This window comes from Arvicanthis niloticus, chromosome 6 (genome assembly GCF_011762505.2).
Source record: "Arvicanthis niloticus isolate mArvNil1 chromosome 6, mArvNil1.pat.X, whole genome shotgun sequence".
In the NCBI taxonomy this organism is placed as follows: Eukaryota; Metazoa; Chordata; class Mammalia; order Rodentia; family Muridae; genus Arvicanthis; species Arvicanthis niloticus.
In genome coordinates this window covers 6,435,996-6,457,112 of record NC_047663.1, presented here as the reverse complement: position 1 = coordinate 6,457,112, position 21,117 = coordinate 6,435,996, and the positions used below count along the sequence as shown (strand labels likewise).

The 21,117-nt window shown below is 51.3% G+C and overlaps 2 protein-coding genes and 1 long non-coding RNA gene across 5 annotated transcripts in view; 2 read left to right on the top strand and 1 right to left on the bottom strand.

Moving 5' to 3' along the window:
* The window catches only part of Itgb4 (integrin subunit beta 4), a 33,502-nt gene extending 25,532 nt beyond the window's left edge, over window positions 1-7,970 (top strand). Inside the window, exons 30-40 of one of the 3 annotated variants that reach the window (XM_076935437.1) lie at window positions 28-165; window positions 2,531-2,713; window positions 2,792-2,923; window positions 5,034-5,270; window positions 5,424-5,582; window positions 5,991-6,140; window positions 6,585-6,773; window positions 6,854-7,009; window positions 7,093-7,257; window positions 7,345-7,455; window positions 7,551-7,970. In XM_076935437.1, the coding sequence (XP_076791552.1) occupies window positions 28-165; window positions 2,531-2,713; window positions 2,792-2,923; window positions 5,034-5,270; window positions 5,424-5,582; window positions 5,991-6,140; window positions 6,585-6,773; window positions 6,854-7,009; window positions 7,093-7,257; window positions 7,345-7,455; window positions 7,551-7,690 (1,760 nt within the window). In that variant the 3' untranslated portion in view covers window positions 7,691-7,970. Of the gene's footprint in view, window positions 1-27; window positions 166-2,530; window positions 2,714-2,791; window positions 2,924-4,378; window positions 4,574-5,033; window positions 5,271-5,423; window positions 5,583-5,990; window positions 6,141-6,584; window positions 6,774-6,853; window positions 7,010-7,092; window positions 7,258-7,344; window positions 7,456-7,550 lie in introns of all 3 variants that reach the window. The other 2 variants (XM_076935438.1, XM_034504440.2) reach the window with 2 other exon arrangements.
* Window positions 7,971-8,096: 126 nt separating this feature from the next.
* Galk1 (galactokinase 1) lies at window positions 8,097-12,195 on the bottom strand. Its single transcript, XM_034504467.2, has 8 exons — window positions 11,989-12,195; window positions 10,497-10,686; window positions 10,036-10,155; window positions 9,717-9,852; window positions 9,407-9,588; window positions 8,612-8,762; window positions 8,373-8,535; window positions 8,097-8,286 (listed from the first exon to the last, which is right to left on the bottom strand). The coding sequence occupies exons 1-8, from the start codon at window positions 12,151-12,153 to the stop codon at window positions 8,215-8,217; spliced, it is 1,179 nt and encodes a 392-aa protein (XP_034360358.1). The 5' UTR covers window positions 12,154-12,195; the 3' UTR covers window positions 8,097-8,214.
* A 988-nt stretch (window positions 12,196-13,183) lies between these two features.
* LOC143442612 (uncharacterized) lies at window positions 13,184-20,913 on the top strand. Its single transcript, XR_013110916.1, has 3 exons — window positions 13,184-14,236; window positions 16,145-16,241; window positions 19,794-20,913. It is a non-coding gene; the product is annotated as an uncharacterized LOC143442612 (long non-coding RNA).
* Window positions 20,914-21,117: the final 204 nt, after the last annotated feature.

Below are 21,117 nucleotides of genomic sequence, written 5' to 3'. Positions count from 1 at the left end.
GATAGGGCTCTTTCTGTTCCCTTCCAGTACCCAGCGAGCCAGGGAGGCTGGCTTTCAACGTAGTCTCTTCTACGGTGACCCAGCTGAGCTGGGCAGAACCAGCCGAGACCAATGGCGAGATCACAGCCTATGAGGTCTGCTACGGACTGGTCAATGAGGACAACCGTAAGGACCAGATTTTCTGGGCTTCCTGGAGATGGAGGGGCGTGGAGATGGAGGGAGGCGTGGGGTCTGCGACATTTCTGGCCGTTTGGGCCCCTTTTCCCCACGTCAAGCAGTAAGCCTAAGCCACTGTGTGGTTTTGTTTTGGATCCATGCTGGTTTGCATTCCAAGGGCACTGAGATTATGTGTGTTCCCTAGGGTCACTGGCCCAAGGGGCCTGGGGGGGGGGGGGACACCTTTCTGTACAGGGAACCAAGGTGACTCATTGTTACACATTTCTCTTAGGGCCGGAATAGCTGCCAAATTTAGCAGGATGTGAGGCAGGATTGCCACCTGAGCCCAAGAGTTTGAGAGCAGCCTCAGGAAGGTAGCAAGAACCCTTCTCAGAAAAACAAACAACAAACAACAAACAACAAACAAACAAACACAGGCCTGAGAGTGTAGCTCAGTTGTAAACTGCTCGATTGCCTGGCACGGAAAAGGCACTGGCCTCAGTCCCGGTGCTACATACACTGGCTGTGGTAGTGAACACCTGTGAGCCAGCACATAGGAGGTGGGAGGCAGCAGGATCAGAAGTTCAAAGCCATCACTGGCTACATAGCAAGTTTGAGGCCAGTCTCTCATACATGAGACCCTATCTCAAAAACTGAACCACAAAACAAACAAACAAAAAACACCCACCAAAACCACGAAGAGAAATGAAGCAACATAAAAAACGCAGAAAGCCTTGCATTTCAAAGACATTTCTGTTTTTAGAATAGCTCATTCAAGGACCAGGAGTATAGCTCAGTGGCAGAATGCTTGCCTCACATTTGCAAGGGCCTGGGTTCAACTCCCGGCATTTCCCCTCACCACCATCCCAGATTTCATTCAATATTTCATTCCTGGAAGGGAGACAGTGGCTGGACAGGAAACCGTGAGAGTGCCCCACCTCTACCCTGGGGAAGAGACTCACCTCAGCTGGCTGGTCCCAGTGAGGGAGGACTGCCTCCATATGGCCAATAGTGTGCTGCCTTGGTACTTCTTACAACCAGAGTAGCCAGGAACCAAGCCTGCAACCCAGTGAAAGTTTGTCTCTGATGGTTTCCTCATGGTTCCAGCCTGCTGAGACCCCAGTTATGTTAAGAATATGCTGGGCTACCTCCCCTCTCCACCCAAGAGTCCATGCTTTGGGATGTACCTTCCCCTCCACTCATGAGCTGACACAGATATGACAGCTGCTCTACCATGGTTGCTAGACACCTTCCTTTCAGCCTGCCAGCCCTCCCCAGCCACTGCTCACATGTGGGCTGTCTGTGTCTTCTTTAACCCTTGCTGGCCTCAAACTCAAGACAATTTCTGCCTTAGCCTCCTGAGAGCTTTAATTACAGGCTTACCTCCAAGGTACTACCTGCTGCTTTAAAAACAAAACAAAAACTAGGGTCTCCCCAGATAGCCCTGGCAGATGTGGAACTTGAATGGTTGACCAAGTTGGCCTCTTAACTCCCAGAAATTCTCTTGTCTCTGCATCCCTAGTGCACCCCCCAGCCCTACTTGCTTTAAAATATTTTTTTTTTAATTATTGCTGGGTGGTGGCAGTACACACCTTTAATCCCAGCACTCAGGAGACAGAGGCTGGAGGATCTCTGAGTTTGAGGCCAGCCTGGCCTACAGAGTGAGTTCCAGGACAACCAGGGCTATACAGAAACACTGTCTGGAAAAACCAATGTGGTTGTGTGTCTAGGCACCTGCGCGCCACACACACATGTAGAGGTCAGAGGGCAAGTATCAGGAAGGAGTCAGTTCTCTCCTTCTACCATATGGATACAAGGGATCAAACTAATGTCATCAGTCTTATGGTAAGAATGCGTAACACACCGGGCCACTTTACCAGTTCCTGCACCTGCCACCGCTTGAGCATTCATCTACGGAGGGTGCACATCAGACCATGAAATTGTCCCTTTGCAAAACATCTTGGGAAACCTGAGCATTACCTTCTTTTTGTGCTTTCTCTGGTTTTTTGGAATGGTTTCTCTCTGGAGCTGGTCTGTTAGCCATGAGCATGGGGTGGAAGACTTGGTCTTGAAAACACCCTTGCCCGCCACCCAGCCTTGTTGGCGGTGCCTTGTGTGCACATACATTAGTCAGTCAGCAGAGCCTGTGGCATGTTCACCTTGCATCTAAAGCTGGCTCTGCCACTCAACAAGGAGTCCTTCTGAAAAAGCTGTTGATGCTATTTTCTCACGCCTCTCACACATGGTTTTAAGGACTTAGCAGGTAGCAAGAGTTTAGCAGCTGTGTGCTCCCTAGCGTCTCCAGGATCCAGTGATGGATATGGGACCAGGCTGAACCCTGGTGGTCTCCCTGAAATACTGTCCCTGCCTCCAGGACCCATTGGACCTATGAAGAAGGTGCTCGTGGACAACCCCAAGAACCGCATGCTTCTCATTGAGAATCTGCGAGAATCCCAGCCATACCGTTACACGGTGAAGGCACGAAATGGGGCAGGATGGGGACCCGAGAGAGAGGCCATCATCAACCTGGCCACACAGCCCAAGCGGCCCATGTCCAGTGAGTGACAGGCAGGGGTGGAGTTGTGGGACAAGAGGTCATGGCTAGGGCCTTGGCTTACTACTTTCTCCCCCGCAGTCCCCATCATCCCAGACATCCCCATAGTGGACGCCCAGGGTGGAGAAGACTACGAAAACTTCCTCATGTACAGTGATGACGTTCTGCGCTCCCCAGCCAGCAGCCAGAGGCCCAGCGTTTCTGATGACACTGGTGAGTGGGACCCACCGGAGAAAGGTGGGGGTTCTTGGTGGGGCTGTCCCTGGTATCCAGAGAGATCGAAGAAGCCAGTGACTGCCAGGCAATGAAGACCAAGACCAGAATTACCTTCTCAGCCTTAGACAAGTATTCAGAGCCCATGGTTTTGAAGGGACAGAACCGCTATGGGCTACATGTACATACAACATGCATGTGTCTGTGTATGAGAACATGTGGGCCGGGCGGTGGTGATGCACACCTTTAATCCCAGCACTTGGGAGGCAGAGGCAGGCATATTTCTGAGTTTGAGGCCAGCCTGGTCTACAGAGTGAGTTCCAGGACAGCCAGGGCTACACAGAGAAACCCTGTCTCGGAAAAAAAAAAAAAGAGAGAGAGAGAGAGAGAGAGAGAGAGAGAGAGAGAGAGAGAGAGAGAGAGAGAGAGAGAGAGAGAAACATGTGGATGTCTACCTCACGGTACAGAAATTCCCAGGCTGGTGCACACATACACAGGACATGCATGTGGGATAACAGCTTTACAACCTGAAGGTTCACCTGCTGTCCTAGGTCAGGGCTCTCAGGTCACCTCCTAAAGGTACCTGTATGAGAGTGCCCAGGTGCCTTAATCCCTGACAGAGAAGCGAGGGGGAGCCTCTAAGGTGGACACACCCCCGGCTTTCTTCATTTTCCCTTGATTTCTCACACAATGTGGTACAAAAAGAGCCCCCAGCTGGGACTCCTCCTATTACAGGGTTTGATCTGGCTGCGCTGTGGAATTGTTAGGTGACTCTGAATCACTAGTCCATCTCAGAACTAACTGGCCTTCTAATCTGTGAAATGAGATACAAACCACACAATGCCATCAGGAAAAAGAAGGCCCTTTCTGAGTCTAAGGCCAGGGTGGGGAGTCACTAGTAAGCAGGGCTTGGCATGTTAAGCTGCTTTTTTTTCTTCTTTTCCTGGTGTTGGAAAGGATTTGAAACAGGGTCTTGCTAGATTAACAACCTGGCTGACCTTTAAGTTCCTACACTAAACCGTGCTGGCCACAAATCTACAGCTATCTTCTTCCTGATGCTAGTATCTACACTACAGTTTTATGAACCAGGAACTGTTGCTCGAATAGCAGTACTAGCACCCTAGGGCTTTCCACTGGTATTCCTGGAAAACAGACAGGGGTGAGATTATTTTCCTTTGTACAGAGAGGAAACAGGCTCAGAGCTGTTAAATAACCAGGAAAACTGCACGCTGGGAGACTACACAAGGCTTTCTCAAGACTCCCGCGGCAGACTGGCCTTTGTGTCTGAGCAGAGGCCAAACCCACAGTTTATCTGGAAAGGCTAGAGCAGGGCGAGGGTTTTTCTTGTCGTCTGAAGGGATACCCACACCCCTGGACTCCGCGTAAGTGCTGCAGGCCACCTCCTCCTCCTGACCCTCCCCGGCGGTGCCAACGCGGCCCTTCGTTGTTCCCAAGGCAGCGGCTGGAAGTTCGAGCCCCTGCTCGGGGAGGAGCTGGACCTGCGGCGCGTCACGTGGCGGCTACCCCCGGAACTCATCCCGCGCCTGTCCGCCAGCAGTGGGCGCTCCGACGAAGACAGCAGTGTTGCGGGGGGCGTGGAAGGGGAGGGCAGCGGCTGGATCCGCGGGGCTACGCCTCGGCTCCCGGGAGGTGACCGCCTCCCCGACCATGCCCGCCTCTCGGGTCCTAGGCTCAACTGTGTTGCTTTGGGTTCCCAGTTTTGGTTAAGCCACCCACTAGAGTGACCTGCCTGCCCAGAATCTGCATAACTGAGTTCACACAAGCCCCGGGAAGTCAAGAGTGCCATGGGGAAGCGCTTGGGCTCTCCCCAAGGGAGGATAAGGACAGCAACTTCCAAGAACTGGAACGCAAACCTTGGGCCAGCGTCACTGCAGGGGAATGAGCTTCTAGCTGGGCTCAATTCTCGGGTGGAGGGCAGCATGGCGCAAGGAGACAGGATTGGAAAACTTGTGTGGTCTCCTGTTTGCCTGTGGGAATCCAGGGTCTTGGTAGTTTGAGATTAAGGCTGCACTGTGCAACCTCAGGGCCACCGCCTGCCTCATATGGCCTGTCACTTGGGCCTCAATGAATGACCTCTCTCCCCACTCAGAGCACCTGGTGAATGGCCGGATGGACTTTGCCTATCCAGGCAGTGCCAACTCACTGCACAGAATGACTGCAACCAATGCGGCCTATGGCACGCATCTGAGCCCGCACCTGTCCCACCGCGTGCTGAGCACGTCTTCCACCCTGACCCGGGACTACCACTCTCTGACGCGCACAGACCACTCTCGCTCAGGCACACTTCCCCGGGACTATTCCACCCTCACTTCCCTTTCCTCCCAAGGTAAGTGACCCCTGCCTGTCTGCTGACTGTCCTACACGCTAATCCCTAGACAGCTGCCAGTCTGCTACACACACACACACACACACACACACACACACACACACACACACACACACACACCACCCTTCTCACTCTTGTTTTGTCCTGCCCTAGGCCTCCCTCCTATCTGGGAAGATGGGAGGAGCAGGCTTCCACTGTCCTGGACCCTTGGGTCCTGGAGCCGGGCTCAGATGAAGGGTGTGCCCGCATCCAGGGGTTCACCAGACTCTATAATCTTGGCCGGGCAGTCAGCAGCGCCCTCCTGGGGCACAGGTAGTACAGGGGAGGTCACCATGTATCCATGGCTGTCATGCTCCATTTGTCACCCAGCTACCATCACAGCCTGTGCCTGTGCTCACTGCTTCATTGCATACAGAACCCCAGTCCACCCACAGGAGCTAACCACTACCCTGCCTGCCCCCATCAGTGCTGAAGCCTAACACATCTGCCCTCCTGGGGTGTAAAGCAAAAGTGCTGGGCAAACAGCAGGACCAGTTGTACAGGGGGTGGGCTGAGGAGTCTAGCAGACTCAAGGGGACTCCAAGGCCATGTGGAAGTGTTGGGCAGCCTGGACAGGTTAGCATGAAGCCATATGGCTGGAGAGGCAAGCAAGGGCTAGACTGTAACTCATCTCAGACCCCAAACCCTACCTTGGACTGACCATCGCCTTCAATAATCCAGATTCCCGTGGGGCTGTGGGTGTGCCTGACACACCCACTCGACTGGTGTTCTCCGCTCTGGGGCCCACGTCCTTGAAGGTGAGCTGGCAGGAGCCACAGTGTGATCGGGCGCTGCTGGGCTACAGTGTGGAATACCAGCTACTAAACGGCGGTGAGGCATAGTGACTGTTGGCGGTCCTGTTTCCAGGCACGTCCAGTCCCAGTTGGACCAGGACCCCTCCAAGTTGGCTGAGGCTTCATTCATTCCTGTGGGCCTTTACTATCCGTTTCTTCAACTAGGTTTTGCTTAATGGGGATTCATAGACCTAGGGCCTCTGCTAACTGGTATAGCCCTGTAAGAACAGGGAAATGGTCAGACACAGTCACCAGAGTGGGGGCTCTGACCAAAACACTGGTGGGATTTCTTACATGTTAAGTAAAGGCTCTACCACAGAGCTACAATGCCCATAACCCACCCCCACACTCACTTTAATCAACAACCCACCATACGACACTGTACCAAACCCCAGTTGTTGATGGCAGCCTAACGGGAGGGAGGGATACGGCAAGGGCCCGGAGTGAAGGTGGTATTTCCTACCCTCACTCCACCTCTTAGGCGAGATGCATCGGCTCAACATCCCTAACCCTGGCCAAACCTCGGTGGTGGTAGAGGATCTCCTGCCTAACCACTCCTATGTGTTCCGGGTGCGGGCCCAGAGCCAGGAGGGCTGGGGCCGAGAGCGAGAGGGTGTCATCACCATCGAGTCCCAGGTGCACCCGCAAAGCCCTCTCTGCCCCCTGCCAGGTGAGCCGCCTGCCCCCTGCTCCTGTCCAGTTCACCACCCACCTACTGCCCACCAACTGATGCTCACCCTCTGCCTCCAGGCTCAGCCTTCACCCTGAGCACCCCCAGTGCTCCAGGCCCACTGGTGTTCACTGCCCTAAGCCCGGACTCTCTGCAGCTGAGCTGGGAGCGACCAAGGAGGCCTAATGGAGATATCCTTGGCTACCTGGTGACCTGTGAGATGGCCCAAGGAGGAGGTGCCAGCTGCCCTGAAAATAGGATGGTTGGGGGGGGGGGATGAGGAGGTACCACAGGATCTGAAGGCGTCTTCCCTATGCAGGACCAGCCAGGACCTTCCGGGTGGATGGAGACAGCCTGGAGAGCCGACTGACCGTCCCTGGCCTCAGTGAGAACGTTCCTTACAAGTTCAAGGTGCAGGCCAGGACAACCGAGGGCTTCGGGCCAGAGCGTGAGGGCATCATCACCATTGAGTCTCAGGATGGAGGTGAGCTGTCCCCAGGTCTTACCCCAGTCTCTCCCGGGCCTTGCCTTGGCGTAACACCATCCCGACTGAATGATCTGCCTGTTCCAGGCCCCTTCCCACAGCTGGGCAGCCATTCTGGACTTTTCCAGAACCCAGTGCAAAGCGAGTACAGCAGCGTGACCAGCAGTCACAGCACCACGACTGAACCCTTCCTCGTGGGTGAGTCAGCAAGCTCAGGAGACCCCGGCTCCTGGGAACGGCCAGTGTGGAGGAACTAGGACTGTATTCCACCCTTCTCATTCCTTCCCTTGCAGATGGACTAACCCTGGGGACCCAGCGCCTGGAAGCAGCGGGCTCCCTCACCCGGCATGTGACCCAGGAATTTGTGAGCCGGACCCTGACAACCAGTGGCACTCTCAGCACTCATATGGACCAACAGTTCTTCCAAACCTGAAACCCCCAATAACCTGGGCCCCTCCTTGCCTCCCCCCCAGCGCCTTCTTCCTCTGCTGTTCTACCCATCTGCATGCTGATCACAGAGCCAGCCCTTGTAGTCAGAGAGCAGGGGTAGGTGCTGTCCAGGAAGCGGGAAGTAGGTAGATGTGACATAAGGTCTTTCTGACTTCTTCCTGCCCTGGGTCCAAATCCACATGTAACCAAAAAACTGGAGCCGGCACAAGGCACAAGGCCCCAGCCTTTGTTCTGCACTTAATAAAAGATTTTGCTACTGCGTAGCCACTCTGTCCATTCTTCACAGGCCAGGATGATGTCAGCCTGCAGTAGGAACACTGACTCCCACAACCCCCATTCTTTGACCCCAGAGCATGTTACCCACCTCTAGAGGCAGGTGGCTACCACCGTAAGAGGCACACATTTATTAAGCACCCAGATATAGGAGGAGGATGCCCGAGGCAGAGCTGCGGTACACACCTGCTGCCTCTGCCTAATGCCTGTGCGTCCATCGGTCTCAGGGACACCTCACAAGCTCAGCACCTGGGCTCCATCGGCAGCTTGAGAGAGGTAGAAGGTGGCAGTCCCGCTGTACTGCTCCTATGGGAGAAGTGAGGCTGAGGAATGAGTGGCCTGGGTACCCACCCACCCCTCCTGCCCTCCAGGGCTCCGGCGAACACACCCACCTGCATGTGATGCACGACAAGCGGGGCAACAGAGGCCTCCAGCAATGTGACGGTGCAGCCACCAAAGCCACCACCTGTCATGCGACTGCCATAAACCCCAGGCACAGAGAGCGCGGCCTCAACCAATTGGTCCAGCTCAGGGCAGCTCACCTCAAAGTCATCTCTGCAGAGGACATAGGAGTGAGAGGGACCTGGGACCTGCCTATGCTGGAGGAGCACAGGGCACCCGGAAGGCCTACCTGAGTGAGTAGTGACTCTCCACCATGAGACGCCCGAAGGCCTTGTAGTCTCCTCGGCTCAGAGCAGCTGCTGCCTGGGCTGTTCTCCGGATCTCGCTCACCACATGGCGGGCCCGCCGGAAGCCCTCCTTGCTCATCAGCTCCCTGCCCGCTGAGGAGGAACAGAATTCAGCAGCCCCACCTCATACCACCTGTTACCCCAGGGTGTGGGAGGGAAACATGGTGGGCAGCTGTTCCCCGAGCCCTCCTCAGTAAAGGCAGGCTCAGACAGGACTGGCTTGATTATCCTGGGCCTGGTTCTGAAGGTCCCCTCATCTCAAATCTCTCTTTGTCCTGCACAATAGGACAACTGCATCTCCCCATCACTTAAGGTCTACAGAACATTGCAGGAAACATGTAGTTCTCCCCACAAGGAGCCACCACAGAGACTGCTCCATACATAGCTGCATGAGCCCCTAACATGTGGGGCTTTCAAAATGAATGGGACAAAGCACAGGTCTTGAAACCAAGGAAGGACACTCTTCTCTATACAGCCCAGGCTGGCCTCAAACTTAGAGACCCATCTGCCTCTGCCTCCCGAGTGTTTTGTGCGCCACCAAACCTGGCTTAAAAAGGCAAGCTTAAGATTTCAAGCAAGGCAGGGATGTGACTCACTGGCACAGCACTTGCCTGGGATCTATTCAGTATTGGGGAGTGAAGGTGAGCAGATCATAATGACTAGACTGTAGGTCATATGGACATCCTAGCAGAGAACCCGGCCATTTCTACAACAGAAAACGAGAAACTGGCTCTCACCCTCAAGCTCCTCCATCCGCACCTCTCGAAGGCTCTCCTTGCCCAGGGCCTGGGCTACTTCTTCACATTGGCGCCGACGAATCGGGTACTCGCTGGAACCCAGGGAATGGCGGACATTGGAGTTGGTGATGAGCACAGCCAACTTGGGGTCTGACAGTGGCACCAGGCTTGTTTCCAGGGACCTGGGTGAATGAAGTTGGAATGGGGGAAGACGTCCTAGCCAAGGGTCTGCTTCCCAGACCAACCAGCGGGCACACTCCATTCAGGAGCTCCTGGTTATGAGGTAGGGGGTATGAGGAGAGCCCCTGACCTGCAGTCAATAAGTAGTGCATAGCCTTTCTGCCCCAGCAGAGCGATGATCTGGTCCATGATGCCGCAGGGCACCCCTGCGAAGCTGTGCTCAGCCCGTTGACACACCTGGGCCCTGGCAGCTATTGACCCCGAGTCTGCAGCACAGGGTGAGGTAGGGAAGCTGGGGTCCAGGAGAGGGCATAGGGGATGGCCACACCGGAACAGCAGGGCTCCAAGGGCAATCAAAGGGACTGCCCACCATCCCTCCCGAAGCCCGGGAAAGGAAGAGGCTCTGACCACAGAGGCCTCTGAGTAGGAAAGCGGAGGCTAAGTGATACCTGGGCAGAGCTGCTGGAGGAAGGTGTACGTGGCCACTTCCAGAGAAGCTGAGCTGGAAAGCCCACCCCCCAGGGGCACTGAGCTGACCACCACAGCGCTGAAGCCAATGAGGGGGGAAGCTGCAGGGGAAAGAAGGGTGCTGGTAAGGATGGGATGCAGGAGCATGGATGTAGGGAACCCGGGCCCCAGCAGTCTGCTGAGCTCAAGCGGCCTGCCCATCCTCCATTCTGCTGCCCTCTGGGTGTGCTGGCTTAATCTTCCTGACTTAGGGTTGCAGAGACCAGCAGGCTAGCAATTCAATTCTGACTCCTCTAATCATACAAAGGAAACCTAGGGCAAGTTCCAAGCCTCTGGGACCTCAGGACAATGACTGCTCCACCCTGGAGCATGACCATGGGATGCTATGAATGGACTTTGTAGGGGTGAGATGGCATTCCCAGAAGCAGCAGGAGTCCCATACCTGGGTAATGTTGAATCACTCCCTTGACATAATTGGCCCACTGTGGGATTCCAGGCTCCAAGGACCACTGGTCTGAGGGCAGTGGGAACTGCAGTCGCTGGGGCTCGTCTGCATCTTTGGAAGTGGTGAGAAGTGAAACAAGCCCATCTGTCCGGGGGCTGCCAACCATCACAGTCACAAGCTCCAGGGCCTGGAAGGAGATGGTGTGTGCAGTTTATACCACCTGACAGAAGAAGTCCCCACCCCCACCCCCAGGGCCACATCAGAGCCACAGAATTTATTTTTGCTTTTTGTTTTTAAAAGTTTTTGAAGACAAGGTCTCACTGTGTAGTCCTGTCTAGCCTGGAACTCTCTATGTAGACCAGGCTAGCCTCTAACTAAGGAGGCCCACCTGCCTCTATTCCAGAACGCTGGGATTAATAAAGTATGTAGGTAGAATATCCCCTTGCAAACTAGAAATAGAAAACACATGTCCCTGAAGTTCTAGAACTTGCCTGGGTCTCCCCAGGGTGACTGAAGCAATCAGGATTCAAACTCCAAGGTTCTGTTGTCTGGGACAGACAGGGACATACATGACCGGGAACAGGCTTAGCTTGAAGGAGATGTGAGAAAGGTCTTCAGTTAGGAGCTAGCCTTGGGGGCTTAGAGCACAGCCTCCTGGGTCTTTAGGGGCGGGGCCAGCGGCGATAAGAATTCGAATCTGGACTCTGCCCTAGCTAGCGTCCAGCTGTGGGCCAAAGGGGACAGATAGCGATCTTAGACAAAAACAGGCCCAGAGGGGATCCAGACTTCCTCCCACCTGGAGCCAGCTCTGCAAGCTGTAATCCCTCATTCAGGAGCTGCACATGCGCTGACAGAGACTCGGGCTGGAAGTCCAAGAAAGGGCTGTGTGACTTTGAATGAGTCATTAGTGCTCTATGGGTCTGTTTTCTCGGTAAATTCAAAGGGATGGGCCAGGGGAGCTACATTTACACAGGTCTACCTTTGCATAGGTCTAGGTCGGGGCTGTGGGCCCAATCAAAGCCAGAGGACTAAATAACCTTTTCTTCTTCTTCTTCTTGTTTTAAGAATCTTAATCACAGCCCAAACTGTCCTGGAACTCACTTTGTTGTCCAGGCTGATCTTGAACTCGTGGCAATTCTCATGCCTCAGCTTCCCCAGTACTAGACTATTAGGAATGCACCACCATGCCTAACAATCTCGTATATTGCTAACTTGGTCCTCACATTTTTAAGAGATTCATACTTCCAAGCTAAGGGCGATGCCCCCAGAAGGCGGGATTGAGAAGACAAACGCCCCCCTCCCCCAGCTCTGGCTTCCTGTCTTCGCACGTGGACAACTGCACGTCCCGGGGTCTCTCATGTCTGCTAGACCGCCTCACTCCGCCTTCCACCCGGAGGGTACCCGCCCTCCCGTGCCCCCTATGCCAGCCCTTCCCTACCACAGGCCGGGCCAGCACACACAAGGAAGGGTCCCCAATACGGCCCCTCACCATGGGCAGCACCAGGCCCTGGTTGTAGTCCGTGTGCTCCCCGATGAGGTTGACGCGGCCCGGCGCCGACACTGCTAGCTCCGGCTCGGCTCCAAACTCCTCCATGAAGGCCCGTCGGGCCTCGGCCAGCAGCTCCTCAACCCGAGGCGGTCTCCAAGCAGCCATGACGCTCGTCTGCAGCTGGGCGCGCCGCCCCGCGGGATGCTGGGGGCGGAGCCACGTGGCGCGGACCTACATTCCTGTCCATCGCGGTGCTCCGCCTCCGCCACGATAGCCCCGCCCATCCCACCTGCAGAGCCGGGTTGAAACTCAGCTCTCCAGAGCAAGCCAACGCGGCAGCTGGCAGCTGCCGGAAGAGACCCACTTGGCGATGTCTTAGCAGGACTTTGGGGCTCCCGCTGGAGTAGCAGTTAACACGAATGGAGATCTGAACTTTCCTTCCATCCCTGAACCTGGAACCTCTTAATCATCCCCGAGGCAGTCAGGGCAACGGAGCTGGCAACAGGAACACCGGAGTGTCCCAGAGGATCTACCTCCCAGGTCTTTAGAGCGGAAGCTATGCTAAGGCGTCAGTCCCTGATCCCGTGTCTCCAACAGGGTGATGTGGTCCACAGTCTAGGGACAAACAAGGAGAGCCAAGGTTGAAGGAGACGAGAGAAGTCACCTTTTACAGGCTCCTTTTCTGGCTCCTGGCGATAGAGAACTGAAGGAGTTCATCTCATCCAGTGGCCAGACCGGAAGCAAGTTCAGGCCCTCCTCAATGACCCAAAGGCTACTGCAAAGTTGGGTTATGTTGTTGAACCCCAGCAATTGCTTCTTTGGTCTCAGAGACATGATCATCTGCCTAAAGCCTTCATGCTGGCCCAAATCTTTGCCTGGATTCCTATCTATACCTGGTCACCTTGTGTGAAACCTTCTAACAGAAGGACTGATAGGAGTTTGCAGAGAATTGTGGCCAGGGCTGTAGCTTGGGGTCAGCTCAGAAGTTTGTCCACAGACTACAGAATTGCATTCAAATATGCAGCTTAGGGGCTAGGCATTTAAGTCAATGGTAAAGGCCTGTACTTTTCATGCTCAAGATCCTGGGGTCAAACCCTCACACCATATATAATATATATATATATATATATATATATATATATATATATATATATATATATATATATCAGCTAGAAAGAAAAAATAGGGGCTGGTGAGATGGCTCAGTGGTTAAGAGCGCTGACTGCTCTTCCAGAGGTCCTGAGTTCAATTCTCAGCAACCACATGATGGCTCACAACCATCTGTAATAGGGTTTGGAGCCCTCTTCTGGTGTGTCTGAAGAGAGCAATGGTGTGTATTCATATGCATAAAATAAATAAGTAAATAAATAAATCTTGAAAGAAAGAAAGACAGACAGACAGACAGAGCTAAGGCTTTGTAACCTCGAAGTGAAGGGATGGATGTAGCTCAGTGGTAAAGAGTACATGCATTCAAAGAGACACACAAAATAAATAAATGTAATTTTTCTTCAAGAAAATAAATATTTTCCAAACCAAGCATGGTAGTTCATGTCTAACCTCAGCACATGGGAGGAGCTCCAGTCTGAAACCAGTCTGGGCTTCTCAGTAAGATCCTGTCTGAAAAACAAATAAATAGGTCAAAAGTCATGTAAATTAAGAAAGCAGGATGTGAGCCAAGCAGCTTAGTGGCACAGGGCTTCAGTCCCAGCACTTGGGAGGCAGAGGCAGGACAGTCTCTGAGTTCGAGGCCAGCCTGATCTACAGAGTGAGTTCCAGGACAGCCAGGGCTGTCTACACAGAGAAACTCTGTCTCAAAAAAACAAAAGAATAAAAAGAAGAAGAAAGAAAACAAAGCTGTAACGGCACAGGCTTGGAATTCCAGCACTCAGGAAGCAGAAGCAGAGTTGTGGCAAATTCAAGACCAACATATGACTACTCAGTGCGACCCCTCTCAAGGGGGATAAGGGAGAGGGGGAGGGGAACAGGACTGAGAGGACAGGATGGCTGAAGGACTTTAGGAAATACCTGTAATCCCAACACCTAAGAGGAAAAACAATACAGAATTCTAGCCAGGTATGGCGGCAGGTACCTTAAGTTGAAGACAGGCATGAAGATTTGGAGTTCAAGGTCATCCTCAGCTACATAGTGAATTCCAGGCTAGCTTATGCTACGTAAGAGCCTGTGTCAAAACAGAACAAAACAAAAACAAACAAAAAACAGTCCAAACAGCAATAACAAAACCTGACAGGTAAGGCCTTGCTTTTTGAATACACTTCAATATAGCAATTTTTGTTTGTTTGTTTGTTTTTGTTTTTGTTTTTGTTTTTTTGTTTTTCGAGGCAGGGTTTCTCTGTGTAGCCTGTTTGTTTGTTTTTTTGAGACAGAGTTTCTCTGTGTAGTCCTGGCACTCACTCTGTAGACCAGGCTGGCCTCGAACTCAGAAATCCGCCTGCCTCTGCCTCCCAAGTGCTGGGATTAAAGTAAAGGCATGCGCCACCACCACCCAGCAGCAATTTTTTTTTTTTTTTTTTTTTTTTTTTTTTTTTTTGCATAACCCAAAACACAAGACAAGTCTTGTGACCTTTGGAGCTGTCTGAAATGAAAAAGTCAGAAGCACAAGGCACCGTGTTGTGACAGAGTTAGACGCAGGGACCCCTTCTCTGTTCACGTTCTCTACCTAGCTCAGTTCGAAATCTAACAGTCCACACTTCTGCTCAGTGGACCTTGAGTCACTGCCTCAACCTGTCTGGCCTTCGGCTGTTTGTTTCTGCAACAGGGCTGTGATTTTCTCTTTAGTTCCTTTATGTCTAAAGTGCCCAGAACTGTGCCTGATACTTGGGAGCGAGGAATAAATGTTTGCTCTCATTATCAGACTTCCATTAATTCAGCTGGCATTATTGGACTCTCCTTTGTGCAACTGGCCAGAAAGATAAAAAGCTTCACAGCTCCTACCATCTGGTTGGGAGGCAGACAATCTCCAATCTGACCTCCTCTAACCGAATTAAACCCTATGCTTGCTGCAGAGTGGGGCTCGTATTTAGGCAGGATCACAGTGTGAAACCCAGGTTGGCCTAAGACTTTTTTAAAAATTTTATTTAACAGGACTGCAATTCTGAGACCCTGTTTCAAGCGAAAAAAGAAAAAAAATTAAAGTCTGGCATGGTGGTAGACACCTAAATTCCAGCCCTCAGGAGGCAGTGGCCAGTGGGTCTTTGTGAGCTCAAGACCAATGTCAGACAAAATCTGTCATCCTGGCAAACCTGGAATTCACTATGTAGACCAGACTGGTCTTGAGTCACAGAGAACTTATTGACACCTACCTGTTTCTGTATCCCTAGTGCTGGGATTAAACACCATGTCTGTTCTTATTTTTAAATATTTTTTTTTAATTTTTGGGGTGGTTGGCTTGTTTTGGTTTTAAGAGACAAGGGTTCTCTGTGTAGCCCTGGCTGCCCTGGAACTAGCTCTAAAGACCAGGTTGGCCTCCAACTCAGAGAGCTGCCTGCCTCTTGTTCCTAAATGCTGGGAATAAAGGTATGTGCCACCACTGCCCGGCTGGTTTTGAACTTCTAATCTTCCTGCCTGGGCTTCCCAAATGCTTTAATTACAGGCATATGATCCATAGAGGGTTGAGTGGGAGAAAATTGTTTTCATATGCATACATAGCTGAATTCTTGTTCCCTGTTCCATAGCACTGTTTGGGGGACGTTATGAAGTTAGGGGGTGAAGTCAGCCAGAGGAAGTATGCCACTGAGAATAGCTTTGAAAATATATAGTCAAGCATGGCATAGGGGCACATGCCTTTAATCCCAGCCCTGGAAGCAAGAAGCAGCCAGATCTCTGAGTTCAATGCCAGCCTGGTTTACAGGAGTTCTAGGTCAGCCAGGGCTACAGAAAAACCCTGCCTCAAAAACCAAAAAACTAGACCAAATCAAACCAAAAAAACAAAACAAAAACCAAGACTGTGGCATGCCTTTAATCCCTGTAATACCAGTCAGAGTTTGAGGCCAGCCTGGGCTACAGAGTGAGTTTCCAGGCTAGACAAGTTTACAATGAGGGGCCCTACTTCCTTTCAAAAATTCTATCTTGTTACAGGAAATTTGTTCAGAAGGAAGTCTGCTTTGACCTTTGACTCTCCCTCCCATTTTCTTGCCAGATGTCACAATACCGTAGGAAGGTAGCATCTTAATTTGGATACTGCATCTCCAAGATCTGCCTCTGCTCCACTGGCCAAGAAACTTACATCAGCACAGGTAAGGGCTGGGATCAGGTAGTACCACTCATCACCAGAGCATACAGCGCAGGATGGGAGTACTGCCCACACTGGCCACATCAGCTGGTAGGCTATGTCAACCTAGAGGGTGCTAAGGATTATTTGTCCAGAGTAGGACAGGCACTCCAAAGATGCCTCTTCTGTATGAAAGACCTTTGACCTTCCAAGCCACAGCTAAATGTACATCTCTTGGGTCTTTATTTTTAAAAGATTTGTATTGCCGGGCAGTGGTGGCACATGCCTTCAATCCCAGCACTTGGGAGGCAGAGGCAGGCGGATTTCTGAGTTCCAGGACAGCCTGGTCTATAGAGTGAGTTTCAGGACAGCCAGGGCTACACAGAGAAACCCTGTCTCGAAAAACAAAAAGAAACAAAAAAAAAGATTTTTATTTTTAAATCATGTTTAAGTGTGGGTAACTATTTGTATCTGTATGTGAGTGCATGGGCCCAGAGAAGCTAGAGGTTGGATGCCCTGGAGCTGGAGTTATATAGATCAGTACTGAGCCATATCTCCAGCCCCTCAAGTCTTTCTAGATAGACTCAATTTCTTTTTCTTTTAATTAGAAAGAGCTGTGTGCTTAGCCTAGCTCTGGCTTCTTCCTTGCATAAATAGCCTGACCTTCCCATATAGGACTTGACCCCTTACCTCCCAAATGGATGTCTGTGAAAACATTTGCTTTGTCAAGAGCCCACTGTCTCATACATTCTGGGAGAGTCTTGTTCCCATATTTCCTGGTAAGTTCTCTTTCCTCTTCTGTGATATGTATAACAACACTTCTATATCACCAGTGATACACAGGACTCAAGTTGGCACAGACTGAGGGGCTGATAGCCAGCTAGACAGCACCTACAGGGTAGAGCTGGTTTGTGTTCTAACTGTTCAGTACACCAGACTTCTTTGATCAAATATTTTTATAGTTGTCCCCCGCACTTACTGGGCCTAAGTTTGCACAGGCTGCTTTATTAAATTCTTGCAAGCCTACCAGACAGAAATTTTTACAGGTAAAGACATAAATTGAGGGGCTGGAGAGATGGTTCAGAGATTGAGAGCACTGACTGCTCTTTTGAAGGTCCTGAGTTCAATTTCTAGCAATTACATGGTGACTCTAAACCATCTGTAATGGGATCCAATGCCCTCCTCTGGTGCGTCTGAAGACATTGACAGCATACTATACTTATATCCATTTTTTTTTATTTATTTTTTTTTTTTTTGGTTTTTTGAGACAGGGTTTCTCTGTGTAGTCCTAGCTGTCCTGGAACTCACTCTGTAGACCAGGCTGGCCTCGAACTCAGAAATCCACCTGTCTCTGCCTCCCAAGTGCTGGGATTAAAGGCGTGCGCCACCACTGCCCGACATATCCATTTTTTTAAAAAAGATTCATTTATCTTATGTGTGTGAGTACACTGTTGCTCTCTTCAGACTCACTGATTCCTCTGGAAGAGCAGTCAGTGCTCTCAACCTCTGAGCCATCTCTCCAGCCCCCAACTCATATGCATTAAAAAAAAGGCCGGGTGGTCGGTGATGGCGAAAGCCTTTAATCCCAGCACTTGGGAGGCAGAGGCAGGCGGATTTCTGAGTTCGAGGCCAGCCTGGTCTACAGAGTGAGTTCCAGGATAGCCAGGGCTACACAGAGAAACCCTGTCTTGAAAAACAAAACAACAAACAAACAAACAAACAAACAACAACAACAAAAAGACATAAATGAGAAGGGGGCTTTGGGCTTGAGTCATGAGCCCAAACCTATTTATTCTCTCTGCCATCCTGGTCTCATGAATACTGTAGGCTGCTGCAGCCTTTGGTCTGTCTACAAAATGGCCAAGATACAAAGGCTAGTCTCTCCTTAGTGGAGAACAAGAGGCCCCAGTGCCCACAGGATGTCCTGCATTTGGAAGAGGCCAGTGAGCCAAGAGGCTGCTTCCTTACACTAGTGAGATCTGATGCCGCCTCCTGTCCTCCATTGTACCCCTTTTGAGATATCCCTGATCTAGCTCCTCACTGAAGAAGCACTCTCCCCTTGCTTCTCCCATAGTTTCTGCAGAGCTGCCTAGCTTTCTCTGTGGGGAAGAGAAATGGTTCTCCTCAGGACGGCTGGTGGTAGTCTTATTTTGAGGTGTGTCTGGGCCGTTAAGACTGGCCACTGCTCTAAGTGGCATGGTGCTTGTGCAAGAATAGGACAAGCTGGGGCACATCAAAGTTCTGGCTCTGGGCAGGAGTAGTGCTGGTACTTTGTGGGAGAGCGCCATCTTCTGACCCTTTGTCAGACATTCCCACAGCATTCACCTAGGCTGCAGCTTCCACATTCCAGACCTACTGAATGGAGCAAGAACCTAAAGCCACCAACCACAAGGTCCAGAGTGCCCACAAGAGCAGCCTCCATTGCCTGTGAAGTGGTAGGGCACGCCTTTAATGCTAGCACTTGGGAGGCCGAGGCAGGAGCCTGGTCTACAGAGCAAGTTCTTGGACAGTCAGGGCTACAGAGAAACACACACACACACACACACACACAGAGCCAGGCAGTGGTGGTGCACGCCTTTAATCCCAGCACTTGGGAGGCAGAGGCAGGCAGATTTCTGAGTTCTAGGCCAGCCTGGTCTACAGAGCAAGTTCCAGGACAACCAGAGCTACACAGAGAAACCCTGTCTTGAACCGGAAAAAACATAACAAAAATCCAGGCTCAATTTTCTCCACATAGTGCTACAGATTTGGGTTGTCTTTTTCTCTTTGCCCATGGGACAGTCACTGTAAGGGTAATTGTTTATGTTAAATGTTGACCAGAAGTCATTCCAGCCTGATGGAATAGCCCACGGGGACATCATCTCCCTAAAGATGGGATCCAGTGAAGGGTTTTTTTGTTGTTATTGTTGTTTTTTATTATTATTATTATTATTATTTTTTTTTTTTTTTTTTTTGGTTTTTCCGAGACAGGGTTTCTTTGTGTAGCCCTGGCTGTCCTGGAACTCACTCTGTAGACCAGGCTGGCCTCTAACTCAGAAATCCGCCTGCCTCGGCCTCCCAAGTGCTAGCATTAAAGGCGTGCCCCACCACCGCCCAGCGTTGTTTTATTTTTCAAGACAGGGTTTCTCTGTGTAGCCTGGCTGCCCTAGAACTCACCTGTAGACCAGGCTGGCCTTGAACTCAGAAATCCGCCTGCCTCTGCCTCCCAAGTGCTAGGATTGAAGGTGTGCGCCACCACTGCCTGACCCAGTGAAGGTTTAAACACCACTGGAGTGAAGGCAGGAGGAAAGCAATGAGGACCCAAGGAAGGTGCAGAAAGAGAAATGAACTGTTTCATTTAGTGAGGTGACAAATATTCTCACCCCAAGGGCTCACAAGCTAAGCATAAGGACAGAGTACCAGAAGTGGATCCTCTAGGTTCTTATGGCCAGCTGCAGAAGGGCAGGAATCAGCCCTCCTCAGTGGTAGATTCAATCTGCAGTGAGGCAAAAACTGAAGGGCCAGGCCATGGGTTTCTTTCTTGACTAACAGCTATCTCCTGTCATGTTCCTCCCTCTACCCCTCTACCTGGTTCCAGATCTTCAGACTCAAGTCTGGATGTCTGCCATCAGGCAATAAAGTGTTTTGAAGGAATCCAGGAAGAGGCAGACATCTGGCTAAGGGCATGGCTTGCTCTTTACTGACCACTCTTGGACTTGTCCTGCCTCTGGTGCCTTACTTCTAAGCCAGCCACTGACAAACCATTTTGGGTGATTGAGAACAAGAAATACTGGGAGTCCGGAGGAAGCCAGCCCTTGAATTGGAAGGCCTAGCTTGTGCACCTTTGGAAGGCAACATCTGCACTCAAGTGGTAGGCAGAAGACAGACCCACCCAGTCTTCCTCTCTCCTGCCTTCCTCTCCTCTCATCAGTTACTGAAAGACACTGAGGCAACATTCCTAGTTAAGATTTAAAGGACAAAGGCTGGAGAGATGGCTCAGTGGTTAAGAACACTGAGTGCTCTTCCTAAGGTCCTGAGTTCAACTCCTAGTAATCATACCGTGGCTCACAACCATCTGAATTGAGATCCAATGCCCTCTTCTGGTGTGTCTGAAGCCAGCTTTTCTTTTTCTTTTTTTGTACATTTGTCCCTACACTGAAAGCTCACTCCACTGACTTGCCAGATACAGGCAGATGACTATTGAAGAGGCATGAATAAACTGCCACTGTCCTGGGCAAACTGCACTGTTGTACCATCTCATCTCTTCACTGTGAGTGCTCCCTACCTGCTCAATCAGATGGCAAACCTCTCACAGCTGGGGATGTAACTCAGTGGTAGTGCTTATCTAAGGCATTAGAACCCAGTCCAAAGGATCGAATGGGCAGCTGTCTAGGACCAAAACCAACCTGTGCTCAGGCCCTGTTTAAGCCCAAGTTGCACAGCTTAGTTGCCTTAAGACTTTTCAATAACCAACATGCTCCAACTTGGAGCTACTATAGGTAGCAACTCAGCAAGGCAATTCTCAGGGATGCCTGATTTCTTTCCCAGCCCAAACATAAATGTGGTCAGAACTGTTTCCACTGTACTGGGCCACACTACTGTCCCTTCAAATACCATGTCCATTGATTGAGTTAGGTACTTTGACTCTTATCCAAAGGGACCTAAAGTCCAAATTGTGGCAATATGCACCTTGTAATCCCTAGTACTTAAGGAGGCTGAGGGAGAATGTCCAGGCCAGTCTGGGGTACCTGCCAAACTCACATGGCTTCACTAGAATCTCAGGTCCTCACTAGCACTCCTCCTTAGCAAGGTGGTTTATCAGAGTCACCATCAAATACACACAAAAGGATGAACGGCACTAGTAGTTGGAAGGGGCTCAACCATGAGTAACAGAAGGTAAAATGATATCCAACATGTAATTG